This window comes from Coenobita brevimanus, chromosome 56, assembly GCF_032717465.1.
Source record: "Coenobita brevimanus isolate Jiangsu-jjx chromosome 56, ASM3271746v2, whole genome shotgun sequence".
NCBI lineage: Eukaryota > Metazoa > Arthropoda > Malacostraca > Decapoda > Coenobitidae > Coenobita > Coenobita brevimanus.
This window is the reverse complement of record NC_137009.1, coordinates 40,189,936-40,204,748: the sequence shown is the minus strand read 5'-3', so window position 1 is coordinate 40,204,748 and position 14,813 is coordinate 40,189,936. Positions and strand designations below refer to the sequence as shown.

Sequence of the window (14,813 nt, the reverse complement as noted above, 5' to 3'; positions counted from 1 at the left end):
CAGTGGAACAGTAGACCAGGAAGCTATCACTAGACAGCCAATACAGGAGTGAGTAAGGTGCGGGAATGCTGCCACATCAGGTGAACTCACTGACCCTTGTCTCTGGGGTACGGTACCTGGATTTGGAAAACACATAAATATAAAACTAATTATGGTATTGCATATTAGGGTACAGTACAGTATGGGAAAAATCCAGTATTATTAAACAGATGGGGATACAGTTACCTGCTGTAAACATTGGTAATTTGGGAACAGGCAAAAGTTTTTGTATCCAGTTACATTGCAAATGAAATGTCAGATTCCACTGATGCTTGAGGATGAGGTTTCTGAACTATTAATAACCCATTGCAGTCAGGAGGATCACTTTGGTCAAACAGAATCATGTGGTGGATGTGTCATCATGTATGCCTATATACATTCTTGTATTTTTTCAGTGGTGTGGTAGCTATTGGTTAATTCTTTCTGATGAACCAGTTACAGTATTATAGTTGATGTTATTTTATCATGTTCTTTACTGTGTCTGCCATCCTCTCTTCCTATTTCACCCATCTTTCATGTCACTTTTAATTACTCATCTTTCTTTTTCAGGTGGCTTTACACTGAGTGCCAAGGCCAGTGATTTCCTGTAAACCAGGAAACAATTTGCAACACTAGGTGATAACCATATAACCAACCCATATGTGTTCCCTATGTGTCAGCAAGTGGGTTGGTGGAGGGTTAGTTCCCCTCTTCATAAAACAACAAACTCAAAGACAAACAGCCATCCCATATGAAATGGTGGCGTCTGGCTATAGACAGATAGACCTTTTGTATCGTTTAAGGTGGTAATGAGGGGCACCTTCATGTGGTGGCATTTACATACCCAGGCAGCTGTATGCTGTGTGGTTATACAAATGTCCCCCGGCTGCCTCCCTGTTCCCTAAAAGGAAGAAGGTGGACTGCAGGAGAAGGGCCACCTGTGTCTGCCATCCATCAGGTTGACGTTCAGATGAGCCTGGGGCTTTAACAGCCACGACAGGAACAAGTTTTGGACTTGGCTAATTGTTTTTGTTTCTTTAGGGTGGTGATGGGTATTGGTAGTCGGTACAGCCTGGGTAATGTGTTGGACTGGTGCTATGGCGGTGTTGACCCAACCATTCCCGGCAATGGCGGGCCCGTCTGTGCCGGCTTCCTGTCCGTCCATCGCCGCCTCTGTGAGACGCTGCTCTGCACAGCTATACCGCTCCTATACGTGTACTGGGGATACTCCTACATCACATATCCTTCATCGTATAAATTCGTAAGGTGGGTCAGGTTGTTAACTTGCTTTGTTATAGCCTCAGTGGGATGTTGCTTTGCCTAGACATAACACTCCTATATGTGTATGGTAGTGGGGAAACTCCTCCATCACATACCCATCATCATGTAAGTGCATCAGGTGGTTTTTGTTGTTACAATGTCACTCAAAGTCTGTTAACTGTTCACCCACATCGCATGCCGTTCATCCCATATAGTATCCAGCAACTGTCAGATTGATAATAATGTCAGTTGGTTTTGTTATTGGTATATATTCTCATTATATTTTTGACGCTTATACAGTGATAGGCGGGCTTTACTTCTTGCAAGTTTTAACCTAATGTTTTCCATCATTTATTAGCAAGTTCTGGAGTTAAAGCCATGTATCTTAAATGTTCTCTGGATGCACTGTAACGTTCCTTTAGAGCCATAAATTACACTACTCTTATTTATTTATTTATTTATTTATTTTAACGTTGGGTCTGGTTAGTACTTGGATGGGTGACCGCCTGGGAACACCAGATGCTGTTGGCATCCCTACGTGTCAAGTGGGGTTGGTGGAGGATTAGTGCCCCTCCCTGTAAAACAATTAACTCTAGGCCCTTGACCACCCCATCTGGGATACATGGCATCTGGCAATGAATGATGATGAAACTTTAGAGCTTAGATCCTGTTTCTTTATTATCCTTTTCTCATTGTAGCAGTATAGTCACACACTGTGAGGCATTATCTAGCATGGACCAACAAGCCTACTGCGGTTATTTTCTTGTTTCATGTCATGTTCATCCTGAATCAGAAGCACCGTCATCGCTTGTTGTGTCCCCACACTCGTCTGGATATGAACCTGGTGGACTTCAGGCTGAAGTTGCTTCTCTTCTGTAGTCTACCATTCTCCTTCCATGGGATAGGCAGGGAATTAAGGATGTTTCTGTAGTCAGACAACAGAACTGCCTGTTTGAATCAGTGTCACCACATGAAGGTGTCACCCTACCACCCGTCTGTAGTTACTCAGATAGCCTAAACAGGAAATACAGTATGTTGTTGAACTGTAGGGTTATTTCACATCAAGTACTGTATCACTCTGCTGCATATAGTGCAACAAATAGATGGTGGGTGTATGAAGCAGAATTGTAGTTTTGTCCAAGCCAGCCTAACCTGGTGCCCCAACCATGTACAGGAAGGACCGTGGAGGGAAGCGAGCATTGCTGGTGTTGGTGTCGATGGTGTTTGGTGTGGAGGTGGGCTTCAAATTTGCCACCAAGCAGCTCATATATCTCCTCAACCCGTGTCACATCACTACAGCCATACAGGTCAACACTGCACTTGTTTTGCTTTTGCCTGAGACTGGAGTACTTGATTGCCTCTTGGTCTTGTAGGCTCACCAGAGTTGTATTTAGTACATGAGTTTTGATCCTGGGTGCATGAGTGTGTGTGCGCACGCACACATTCATGCATGTTTGTGTGCGTGCAGGCTGGTGGATGTATGTGTGTGTGCGTTTGTGTGTGCATTCTTGCTCACCTCACAGTTCTGGTTGTCTAAGCTTTGGTAGAATACTGCACAAATAAATATTACTGTACAGCACTTGTAAAAAGAAGGAAAAGTAATGTTATCTTTATAGAAGTTATGAAGGTCCCTTGTGTTATACTGTATGTGTTTGTATTATTTCAGTTATTTATGTTGGCTTATGTGTGTTTGATATTGATATATTTGTCAACAGATCTACCTGCTGGCGGCGCCTCCCAGCCGTTTGGTAACAACAGTGTTCCGGGTCCACCTCAACTTTCTCAATGGAGCCGTACTGGCCATTATATTCCCAGTCACTAACTCTAGATTGGTTAGTCCTCACACTTGCTATTCAGACAATGCCGTCAATGATAGTTTCCAAGATTTTTGTGCACCAGTACAGTACAATGTGCCAAGCTGTTGGAACTGGTTATATAGCATATTTCATGTAATATATAACAGTTGTACAGTATATACAAACAGGTTGCATATTGCACTCACTAACTCAGCTGTTATATGATGTGACTACTTGTGTAGTGGACTCAACCAGTGCAGGTGGTAGCCAGTCTACTCTCAAGTCCACTTTGACAACAGTGTATAGCCATTGCTGGGAGGAAATAATCTGTTTGTGGTGCTTGGTGTAAGCTTTTAGCCCATATAAAATCCCATTGAGGTATACAGCACAGTAGCCAACCCCAGTATAGGGATTCCCTAAAAGGAAGCATGCCATCGTTGTATTGGCTTTGTTTAATGTAAGCTACTGTATGTTGTTGTCTTCTGAAGTATAAGCTCATATATTATGATATAGCTTGTAGGAGCTGTTGTTGCTAATAATGCTTTGTCTGCCTCATCTGCAGCTGCCATTTGAGGTTGAGATCTACTGGATACAACACATCATGATGCTGGTGACACCATACTACCTCCTGAGGCTGGGTGGTGAGTATATACAGCACAGGAGGGACAGCAAGAGTGAGAGTGGACAGGAAGCATGTCTGCAAGTGTTGCTGGTGGCAGAATGATGAGAAAACGTCCAAGATTTATGTAAAGATATATGAGAATGAGAAGAGAGCCAAGAAAAAAAGTTGAAAGTTGACAAAGAATGTATAGAAGTGATGTTGGTGTGAGAGAGAGAGAAACAGGGTTGATGGAAGGATGAGGAAATTAAGAGTAAGAATGAGATACAAGGCTAAGAGAGAGGATGAATAGGAGTGGTGTTGGTGGGTGGAGAAATGAGAGGAACAGCAAGAATGGTGTGGCAGTGATGTGGCAAGAACAGGATTGGCCTAATTGTGTATATGAGGGGGGTTGGCTTGGAGTGGTTGACAGGAGTATGGAGGTATTGTCTTGGTCATCCTGAATAATAGATAGATAGTATGGCTGCAAGCATAATTTTGCCTCCACTTCTCCGCTGGCTGTAGCAGTGGTGGGTGTTATGTGAACTATTTGTACCAGATGTGATATTTGTGCCATATGTGATAGTAAACTGATGCACAGAACAGATGATTATGAGAAGGAGGGATACTGTCTGTGGACTGGGGAGGAATGAGATATACGGAAGGCAGGACACAAAGCTGCTAGAGGAATGTTGGTGATTAACTTCTGCTCATTGCTGTATGTGTGATTTTGAATTTTGAGGGCTCCCTGGCACCTCTTCCTTAGTGGTTTATTTTGCATAGCTGTTACACCTTAATCTCTTTACAGTTTCTTACTGCCAGATTATATTATTCAGCACAAGAGAGACTACAGGAGGAAGGAGAGAGGTGCCTGATCAGACAAGAGGGAAGGAGGGGAAACAGGCAGGTGGGGGGGAGGGAAGGTATTTCACACTAGTTGTTCTTGACAAGAATGTTTGTACAAAGAGGACAGAACAGAGAGGAAAGAGGAGAAAGGGAGGGAAGAGGGGAGGTAGAAAGAAAAGGAGAAGAGGAGGAGAGAAGCAGGAAAAGGGAGGAGAGAGGAAGGAATTACTAAACTATTATATTGTTAAAGTGTGGCAAGGGAGGGAAGCCAGGTGGAGGGTAGTGGGAGAATAGAGAAGTTGATTTAAGGGAAGGAAGGAAAGTTGATTGAAGAGAAGGAAATGAAGAGGGAGGGAAAGAAGGAAAGAAAATTGATTGGAGGGAAGGAAATAAAGAGGGAAGGAAGGCAAGCTTGTTCAGTGGTTGTAATGGAGTGTTGCCTTGACAGGAGTATACACAGTAGAAGCCATCCGTGACATGAGTTGGACGGTGATGTCTCTGGGCATACTCTTCCTCTACCACTTCCTGCCTCTACAGCTTATTGGCGTTGTAAGTACTCATAAGTTTTTTCCCAGGTCTGTCATAGCCTGTTGTTATATTACTTTACTGGGATTTCCTTTACAGTTTGTCACACTTCCATGATTTCCTTTTGGTATTTGTGGTATACGTTGAGCCAGACATCCTCCTCTACAAATCCCCTGCCAGATATTGCCTCATTAACAGCACAAAAACAACTCACACACAACCCACTGTAGTGCTGTAAGCGGCAGTACAAGTCACATGTTCCCACCTGTTTTTTTTGTGTCCTAGAAGTGGTCTTTCCATCTCTTGTGTAGGAGAGACAGGGTAAGGTTGATGGTGATGGTGATAAGAGTGATGATTACTGATATGTACAGTAGCAGTTGCCACCACATTGTCAAGCTTATGATTCCCTTCTTGACCTCATCATCACTGTTACAGATGGCAGAGGTGAACCTAAACAACATGCTGTGTCCGGCCATATCTGACCCATTCTATGGGCCAAACTACCGCCTGGCAGCGTTTGTCCATCAGTCACTCTGTGTGCCGTTCATCAGCAAGACTTTCTGTATCATTGCCAACTTCTTCATCACTAAGTTCCCACCCACTAAGGTTAGTGTTTATGCTGTCTTTCCTGGCTGTTATGTAATGGTCTAATTTTACGTGCAATATTTTGATCAAGTGTTTAAGTGTGTTTTAAGTTGACAAATATATAGTAAGTTTGTACTTTTTTAAACCTCAATAAACTTTCTCCCAGGTCACAGTCTAAGGTGATTTGGGAGAAAGAATATTAGTCATATATTCTGTGTGCAATAAGTACCAACTGAAAGGGACTGGCATTGGGAGGTAGAGTCTGTCTGTATAGTTTGTATGGCTGTGGCATCTCCACCACCCAGCACTTGTGTCACCAGCAACATCATACATTCAGCAGCACTGGAGAGAAAGAGTCAGTCATCACTGAGATCTGAGAGCTTTATTGTGGATCTGTGAATAAGTCGATGTGGGTTAGCATGATGAGCAGTATTTCACATTGGGTTAGCAGAATTATGCTTGATATAGCTCAGGGCATAGACTCTACAGACCAGGTCCAACAATCCAGCAGTCCTCCTACGTACCCTGCACCTTCATATCTCACCTCATTGGTGCTAAGACCTACCGTCCCTGTTGAATACATAACAGAGTTGTATCATGTACCACTGGTGTGATTGTGTTAGTTCTTTATTTGTTTATTGTTTTATTTATCTATTTAGTACACATCTGTGGTTCTTGTGGAAGATGAGTAATGGCTGTTTTACCAAAATTCATGTAATTACGTTGTTTCCTGCCCCAGCCTGGGATGGCACTCACTTCCTTTCCTGCATCATCCCACCTGCCTGCCCCCTTGACCCCCAGCTAATGACCTGGTTACAGGTGAAGGAGACGTTGGAGGCGGATGTGACCATGAGTTGGTACGACCAGTGTATAGCCGGCCAGAACGGCTTAGCCCACAGCCACACCGCCACAGCTCTCCACCACAGCCAGCACCATCACCACCACAGCATACATCGCAGAACGCGCAGTGAGGCACCTCCGCCACACTCTGCCACACTCCCTGACACCTCCCCATCACCCTCACCCTCCCCATCATCCAGCACTGCACCCTTCCCCCTCCCTGCCACACCCTCATCCTCCCCTGCTTCCCCTCCTGCACTAAGCACATCCTTCCCTCTCCCCTCCCCACCTTCCTCACCCCCTCCTCACCCCTCCTCCTTCCCACTGCCCTCCTGCTCCTCCTCCCCATCGCCCTCCTCACCGGTGCAGTGGAATGGCCACCACCACCAAGATTAGCCTCAGAACACGTCAGAGGGCATCACAGGTGTAAGTGCGGGGGCGGCTAACTTATTACTATTTTATTCCTTTATGCCATAAACAGATTAGGTGATAGTCTCATGGGATTAGTAGGATCCTTAGCAACTCCTCCTTAGTGATTTAATTCTGCAGCTGTTACTGTTGCAGGTCAGGGATGTGGTTCAGGATATTATTGGCTAAACTTAGCATTTCACACACTACTGCAGCATTTTATATACACATTTAACCACACTTATTTTCCCCTACCTTGTTATAATTACTACTGGGATTTATTTGTGGTATTTTTTTGGTAACATAACAGGATGGTATCTGATCCTTTTGACACTGTTTTTGCTCAGAGTGTTTTATTTTTTTTGGATAGGGAAATTATTAGTTACATTGAGTGTGTGGATGTGTATATACAGTCCATTCACTTAATATTCAAGTTTCTACAACACAAAATGACTAGAGCGCGACGGGGGGTGAAAAAAATTGAATAATCAGTAGTGCACGGGTTGGTTTTGAAAACGTGAAATGGGGGCGACAAAGTGAGCCGAATCGGATGTCGCGCCGCAGAGCATGACCTGCCCTTACAGAGCGCACAAGGAAGCCAGAAGCCATGGCCATGGATAGTGAAAATCTACTGATCTGAAACATAAGCCAAATCCTGGCAACCTTTGACAAGTTTAAAGATTAAGTGACAATGAATGAAAACTAAAGTGAGAGCTTAAGAGGTTCTGGACGCAGTAGAAAACAACCTCAGTTACTACTGAAGCAGGCCTGCCGAGGAAGTGAACCAAAGGCATCTGACTCTGATCACCCTCTTCTTTACTCCACCACAACAAGACGTAGATACAGTGCCCTCAACATCAGCCGAGGATGATGGCGACGGTGCATCTGTTGTGCCTGCCTTGGACTGATGTGGGTTCATGACTGATGTCGAGCATGTTGGTGGTGGTGGTGGTGTAATGGAGTCGAGTGGTGTGGAGGATGCTGGGGCCGGGGTACCGTAACTGCCTCGCCCTGCCTCGGAACCCCATCTCTTGAAGTTAGCTTAGCCTTTTCTGTATAGATTTTTAGGTAAGGGGCTATTGTGTAGTTTATACTTACTGTGTACATGTGTTTAGTGTCCCATAACACGTAAGCAAAATGACAGACTAGGGACCAAGGAGGTGGCTTTTGAGGCAGTCACAGTACCAATTAGAGTCTTATCCATAAGGTATGACATTTGTTAAACACGAAATTTGTAAAGAGAGAGGTCTTCAACCTCCCAGATTCTCATATATTAACCCTTTAACCGCGGGTATTGTTTTGGTCTGACTGTCCTCTCCCGCGGGGGTTTCAGCCAAATGTAAACAAACCTTTAAACCTTAATAACTCTGCACAGAATAAAGCTAGAGAAAAAAATAAGGTACCATTAGAAAGTACTAACCTTCAGCTTTCCATTGATGTAGGTTTCATGACTTTGTTGACTTTCACAGGATGGGCAGTGCCGTTAGAAGTGAGGGGTGTAAAATCACTATTTTTCGCTCACACACCATTACCTTCGCTCATACACCATTACCAAATGCCAACCTCATTCTGATAATAATACTATAAACATATATGAACACTGCACATACGATAAACACCCACTCTGTGTTCACTGAGGCAGGTAAAAGGCACTGTAATTGCCTGCACTTCACTGCCACATCAGCGGTGTTGTAATCACTATTTTTCGCTCACACACCATTACCAAATGCCAATCACATTCTGATAATAATACTGTAAACATATATGAACACTGCACATACGATAAACACCCACTCTGTGTTCACTGAGACAGGTAAAAGGCGCTGTAATTGCCTGCACTTCACTGCCACATCAGCATGTGTTGTCACTCACACAGCTGGACAGATACTGATGCGTGCTTGGTCAGGGGTGGGGTGGGGGGCCCAGGGGGTGGGAGGTGGGGCCTCAGGGGGGGGAAGAGGGAGGTGGGGGTCGGCTGGAGTGAAAGAACTTAATAGCTACTCTCCCTTGAAACAATTGGCGCACGGAAAAAACGCGGGGTATTCAAAATATTCACAAACATTCGAGAATGACACCCGCGGTTTGGTCCAGTTTTTGCAACGTCATTCTGGAATGACACCCGCGGTTAAAGGGTTAAGCGAATGGACTATATCGGATCAGCTGCTTCCAAGATGGTGAGTTTACCGTCACTTGATACAGTTCTTACAGGCAGTTTGTGGAAGGTGACAAATTGCTGTAGCCATATGTAGAAATAAATTGCTAAGGAGTAGGTACAAGGGAGTGTCCTAAACCCATGAGATTACACCCAAAGAGGAAGGTCAGGTGTAAGTGTAAATATCATACTTAACCCTTCAGTCCAGCGGTGTTTGTAGCTTATTCCTGCTGATTTCAGAGTCCGGTTGGTCTTTACCCCATCAATCAGGTGGCATGTTTTGTGAATTTATTCTTGGTGTCACTGTACAGTTTGATGAAGCATAAGAGAGGTTTTTGTACTGATGGGGTTAGGAAGGCTGTATCTAACCTCCTCAGTTCTGACAGTTTCTCCAGGGCTGAATAAACTAATCTGGAGACATCAAGAATAAAATAATAACATTGATTCAAGAGGGTAAGGGACTGTTGAACTGCTTGAATCTTATAAAGCCTTCATTAATCTCCTTACTCTGTGGAGGAGTCTTTTAAACAGATTACAGTTATGAGCAGCAGGAATAAACATATATCATTGTTGGCCTGAATGTGTTAAGATTGTCTATAATTCGTGAGTTCGTTTTTGAGGTAGGGAAATTTCATGTGTGGAAGTTGAAACGTCACAGTATTTTGAACTTATGAGTATTTATAATATTATGAATTTCTACATCTGTGAGTGCTGTATCCTTATCAAGTCATAGATTTAACTGTTTGGAGTTTAAGACTCTTGGACCACAACTGGGAGTCCAATTTTACTTTCAGGGAGAAATTCTGAGATTATTATAACCTTGTCAGTCAAAGGAATTATATATATATATATATATATATATATATATATTGTTGGTGCCTCCAGACATTTATTTACCTTAGGAGAGATACTTGAAGGGTAAGGTACAATATAGCCTTCATTAAATACTTTACCCTTTATTGCCTTTCTTCACTTGTTTTTTCTGTGTTTCATTGCTCCTTAATTCTTTGTCCTTCTCCTCCTCCTTCCTACTGGTGGTCCTTCCTAAGTTGGATATTGTCTGGAGGCAGCAAGATTACGAGATAAAAAATATGACATTGGCCGGTATTCTTGTTGGTTGAGGAAGCTCCCAAACACTTCCTCCTAAACTACTTATTTTCCAAACTACCCATTAATATCATTGTTTTTGCTTCTTATATCTTTTTAATGTTGACATAGATGACAAGAATAATGCACAAGATATTGATAACAAAGCAGAACTGGAAAGAAACTGGTAAGGAAGAGGTGTTTATAAGCTTCCTGACCACACTGGAAATACCTGCCATTAAGTGAGGTGGGTAATTATACAAGATGGTCATTAGTGTAAGAACAGACAGGCATGGATTGGGAAGACGTGTGGGGGGGGCAAGGGAGCTGTAAACCCTCATCTTTTGGGGCAGAGTGATGATTACTTAAAAAAAAAGCAACTTTACCAAAAAATATGCAATAAATATCATACATCGATATTGCCGTAGAATAACTTCACTTTAGAGAGGGATTTGTTAGTGGATTTTTAGGCCTGTGATAATGAGTCAGTAGGAATCCAAACTTGTTGTACTTCTGCAAGTGTTCCCCCCTCCCCCATTTTCTGAACTGCTGGGTTCATCTCTGAAAGAGTTACCTGTGTTAACCTTAGGCTAGTGTGAAGTTAACCCTTTGAATCTGGCTGACCTCCTTTTTAGTTTATTTTTGCCCCTGAGGGTATACACTCCTCCCTCCCCCACGCTGCCCCATGCGCTGCCTACATATTAACCCCCAAACCGTATTTTATGTTTGTGCATCACACTTTGCCACCAGAAGCCTATTTATCACAAAGATCAAGCACCAGAATATATGTGATGATTGTATTCAACTTAGGAAATGCCTGTCGTACTGAAATGGTTTATTAAGGCTGTTTCTCACCCAAACAGTTTATGTAGTAGTCATAGAAGCCAGTAGCTGTAGACCCAGGTTCGTGTGAGACATGAATCTGGTGGACTGCAGGCTTAAATTGAACTGCAGGTCTCCATTCTCCTTTCATGGGATAGGGAAGTAGCTGAGGGACGTTTTTATAACCAGGCAGTTCATCAACTTGGCTATATTAGTGCCACCTCATGAAGGCATCCCTCCCCAGAACCCCTCTTGTACTGGCGTGATTTATTAAAGGATATATCTAGCCTCTGCAATTCAAAAATATATCATCATTATATATCCATGCAAATGAAATGGTCCGACGGCAATAATATAACAAAAAAGACATCCCCAGTCTTGGTAGGTTAGAATTGACAGTACTGTAGTGTATTTGGATTTTATTGTATTTATTGTCAGTGATGGTGGATGTGTTGATAGGGTCAGGAAATTGTGTGTTGTAACATAATGCATAGGTGGAATTTAAAACATACAGTATTTGGAAGTGTTGAGTATTAAATATTGTGATTGTCAGTGATAAGGAGTGAGTGGATAAGGTGAAGGAATAATGCTTTGAAATTGAAGGTACACTTGCAGTTTAAGTTGTATGGTACAGGATGGTTCATATATAACCTTCCTCTTCCACTCCACCAGCTGATTTCTCGTGCGTTGTGGGTACGACTCGGTCAGTGTTACTAGTACAGGCGGTCCCGTTGTACTAGTGGATGTGTCAATGGTGGACAGCTCCCATGGCGGATACTGTATTCATGTATCGGATTTTAAAGAAAAGGTTGCGAACTCTCACAAAAGAGTACATAACTTATGGGTAAAATAGGGCTAGGTAAACAAACCCTGCTCGAATTGCCAGAGTTGCATCTAAATTTCTAATTCTTAAGTCGTTGGATTCTCATATAACGGATGCTCATTTGACGGGACCTTCGTGTATTTAATGTACATCATTTATCCATTTCCCACTCCCACTCCTGCACCTACACCCGCACCAACAGACTAGGCTGTTCCAGCAACTCAGTAAAACACCAGGTGAGTGTCTGGTGGGGTGCTGTGTACAGACCATCTTGTACAGTATTTTGAATTTAAAGCAGTACTTTATTGTAGTTGTGGGTGATTGTGAATTTGTTTGGTTGGTTGGGAGTCTCACGCATGGATATAAAGACCTTTGCGTTATTATGATTTTGTCCGTTTCTTCCGTCATTTTGAAACTTCCCTTGTATTCCTGTGGACGGCGGTGTGAGAGGAAACGGCATAACCTGGGAAATTATACTTGAAGGAGTTTTGAGTAAATAAATACTATATTAGTTTGGATGCAGTTATCAGCCATTGCAGAGGTGTAGTTACTGATGACTTAATGGGTGAATATGGTCTCCCTCATAATTCAGTCATAAAGCCATTAACAACTGTAGCACCATAACGGTCAGTATTTGTCCCCACGTTGGTCGAGCATTTTTAACTCGGAATTCCCTTGTCTATCATTTCCTAAATTTATGTCCTCTCCTCCCAATACACCCTGTGCACCTCAGTCTGTCTCCTTACACCACCACCACCATGAAGCAATTGTCAGAAAAAGGGGGAAAAAAACTCAAATAACTTTCCCATTTCTTGTGGCGTAGGTTTTCAGGCATAGGGGGAGGATGGCCTTCACACGGTGGCACCGGTATAACCAGGTGGCTGTGTGCCTGGTTATACAAACTTTCCTCAGTTCCCATCATAGTCCAAGAAAGGAGAATGGTGGACTGCAGGAGGAGGCAGCTTTTTTTATTGTTTGTTTGTCTTTTTCCCTCTCCCCTTCAGAGTTAACAAGTGAGAGGATAGAGGCTTAATTTTTTTTCTGCAGTCCACCAGCCTTCTGTTGAGGAATAGGCAAATAGCTGAAGGCCATTTGTATAACTGGGCAGCTGAGTCAGCTGTAATATTGGTGCCACCACATGAAAGAATCCCTGCCCAATGTGTCGTTTGTATTATTGGTACTTGCAAATGACTATATTCAACTGCCACCACCACCACTACTACTACTACTACTACTACTACTACTACTACTACTACTACTACTACTGCACATCCATTTTTCACATGTACTGTTCCTGCTACAAACAGACTTTCCTCATTAATACTTTGCCAGCATGGTGAAGTGTTACTTGTGGCTGTCATTCTGTATGGAAGGTCAAGTTCTGTGGTGCACCTAATGCTGGTATAATGAAATGTGTAAATTAATTGATGTTACTGTTACTATATAATCTAGTAAGGATGTTGTACAACTCCCTCCCACCAACGTACACAGTGGAGCATTGGTTTTCTCAGGGTATGTGAAATGTGTAGATTTGTTTATTGTACACACACACACACACACACACACACACACACACACACACACACACACACACACACACACACACACACACACACACACTGCCATAAAGCAGTTTGCAGTGCTTTATGCAGCACTTTTCCCTGCCGTAACACCGTAGAGGAACAGAGTAACTCCCTCAGTGCAGTGAAGTTTTTATGCTCTCATTTCATCTGCCTGATGGTTTGTTCAGTATGGGGCTGACCGTTGTTGCCTGGTGGCTTAGTGGGTTGAGGTGCTTGAACCACATTGGGGCTGTAAGGGTTTACATCTGAGGAATGGTTGGAGTTTATGTCTTACATAGTGCTACTCATGGATGAGTGAGGCTGGTTATCCATGCCTTAAATGTCAGTACTGAGTAGCCTGGCGCTGAGCTTCTACATTCCCGATGGGCAGAAAAGGAGTGGATGATGGCTGGTTGGATGGAAGACCTGCCATAGTTAAAGGGTTTGTGGCTAGTGTTTGAAGCACCACAGTCAGTGATCTGCCCCAGGCTGAATACAACCATCAGGCAGTGACAGCAGTGATATAAAGAGAAGAAGGAGGTCATGCCACTAAGCAAGGCCAACCAGTGGCTTGGCCTTTATTTGTGTTTGGCCTGGAGTTTTTGACGTTGTGTGGAATTTCTCACTTAAATTTTCTGCTGTGGTTTTGTCTTGCGTTTGAAGTGATGTAGTGGAATATATATGTGTGCTGTTTGTAGGTGTGTTTGTTTGCTTAGGTTTTTCAATGTTTTGACCCCTTCAATCTGATGATGTGTTATGAAATTCATGTCATAATTCTTTCACTTTAGCAAGGTGAAGATTTTAGTCCTTTTGCAGCTTGTTTCCCATAGCTTAAGTGCAGAATAGGACACTATTCTGGCTTTATGTCCTTTCCATAGCACTTCTTCTTGAATAACATCAGAATTTAGTGTTACTCTTTTGCTATACTCGTACTTCAGCATTCAAGATGGTGAGACTGCAACTTGATGTTTAGGTAAGAACAGAGTATAGCTCCAGATGCCTTTACTCAGGTTAGGGTGGATGAGGGGCAGTGAAGGGGTGTGTTGAGGCTGTACTGATCTAATTCCTTCAGTGCACAAAGTCTCTCCTAAGCTGAGTATAATCATCTGGCAGCAGCAGCGACACAGTAAAATCTGTGTCACCATACTGAAAGGGTTGGTGGTTCCATTTGTACATTTTCACTTTGTTAAGCCACATTCACACCAAGTGCTTGCTGGTACAGGTGGGAGTACAGCATCACTGTAACCCGTGCAGTTGGCCCCACTGGATACAGGTGGGTGTGGGAAAGAAATTGTGTGTGCTACAGCAACACAGAGTTCCCACCACAGTCACTCATGCCAGCAGGTACTTGGTGTGGATGCTGCTGTACTTACCATGTTGTCATGTATCCGCCATTGTATCCTGTACACACAGTGCTGGTTAGGTATATGATGGTTCTGGTATAACTTGTCAGCTACACTGTCTGATTATACACATGTCCCTCAACTCCCTC

General features: G+C 43.2%; 1 protein-coding gene across 1 annotated transcript; it reads left to right on the top strand.

Moving 5' to 3' along the window:
* Window positions 1-1,066: 1,066 nt before the first annotated feature.
* Window positions 1,067-6,864, top strand: LOC145401793 (transmembrane protein 164). The gene is made up of 8 exons (XM_080273972.1): window positions 1,067-1,284; window positions 2,453-2,585; window positions 2,994-3,110; window positions 3,637-3,715; window positions 4,967-5,067; window positions 5,479-5,649; window positions 6,448-6,601; window positions 6,818-6,864. Exons 1-8 carry the CDS (start codon window positions 1,067-1,069, stop codon window positions 6,862-6,864), a joined length of 1,020 nt encoding a protein of 339 aa, XP_080130098.1.
* The last annotated feature ends 7,949 nt before the right edge of the window (window positions 6,865-14,813 follow it).

Bases quoted from the DNA above. Each gene is read 5' to 3' on its own strand.
- LOC145401793 (XM_080273972.1), top strand. From the start codon at position 1,067: ATGGGTATTGGTAGTCGGTACAGCCTGGGTAATGTGTTGGACTGGTGC. The intron at 1,285-2,452 runs GTGGGTCAGGTT...AACCATGTACAG, and splicing joins TCATCGTATAAATTCGTAAG to GAAGGACCGTGGAGGGAAGC. The intron at 2,586-2,993 runs GTCAACACTGCA...ATTTGTCAACAG, and splicing joins ACATCACTACAGCCATACAG to ATCTACCTGCTGGCGGCGCC.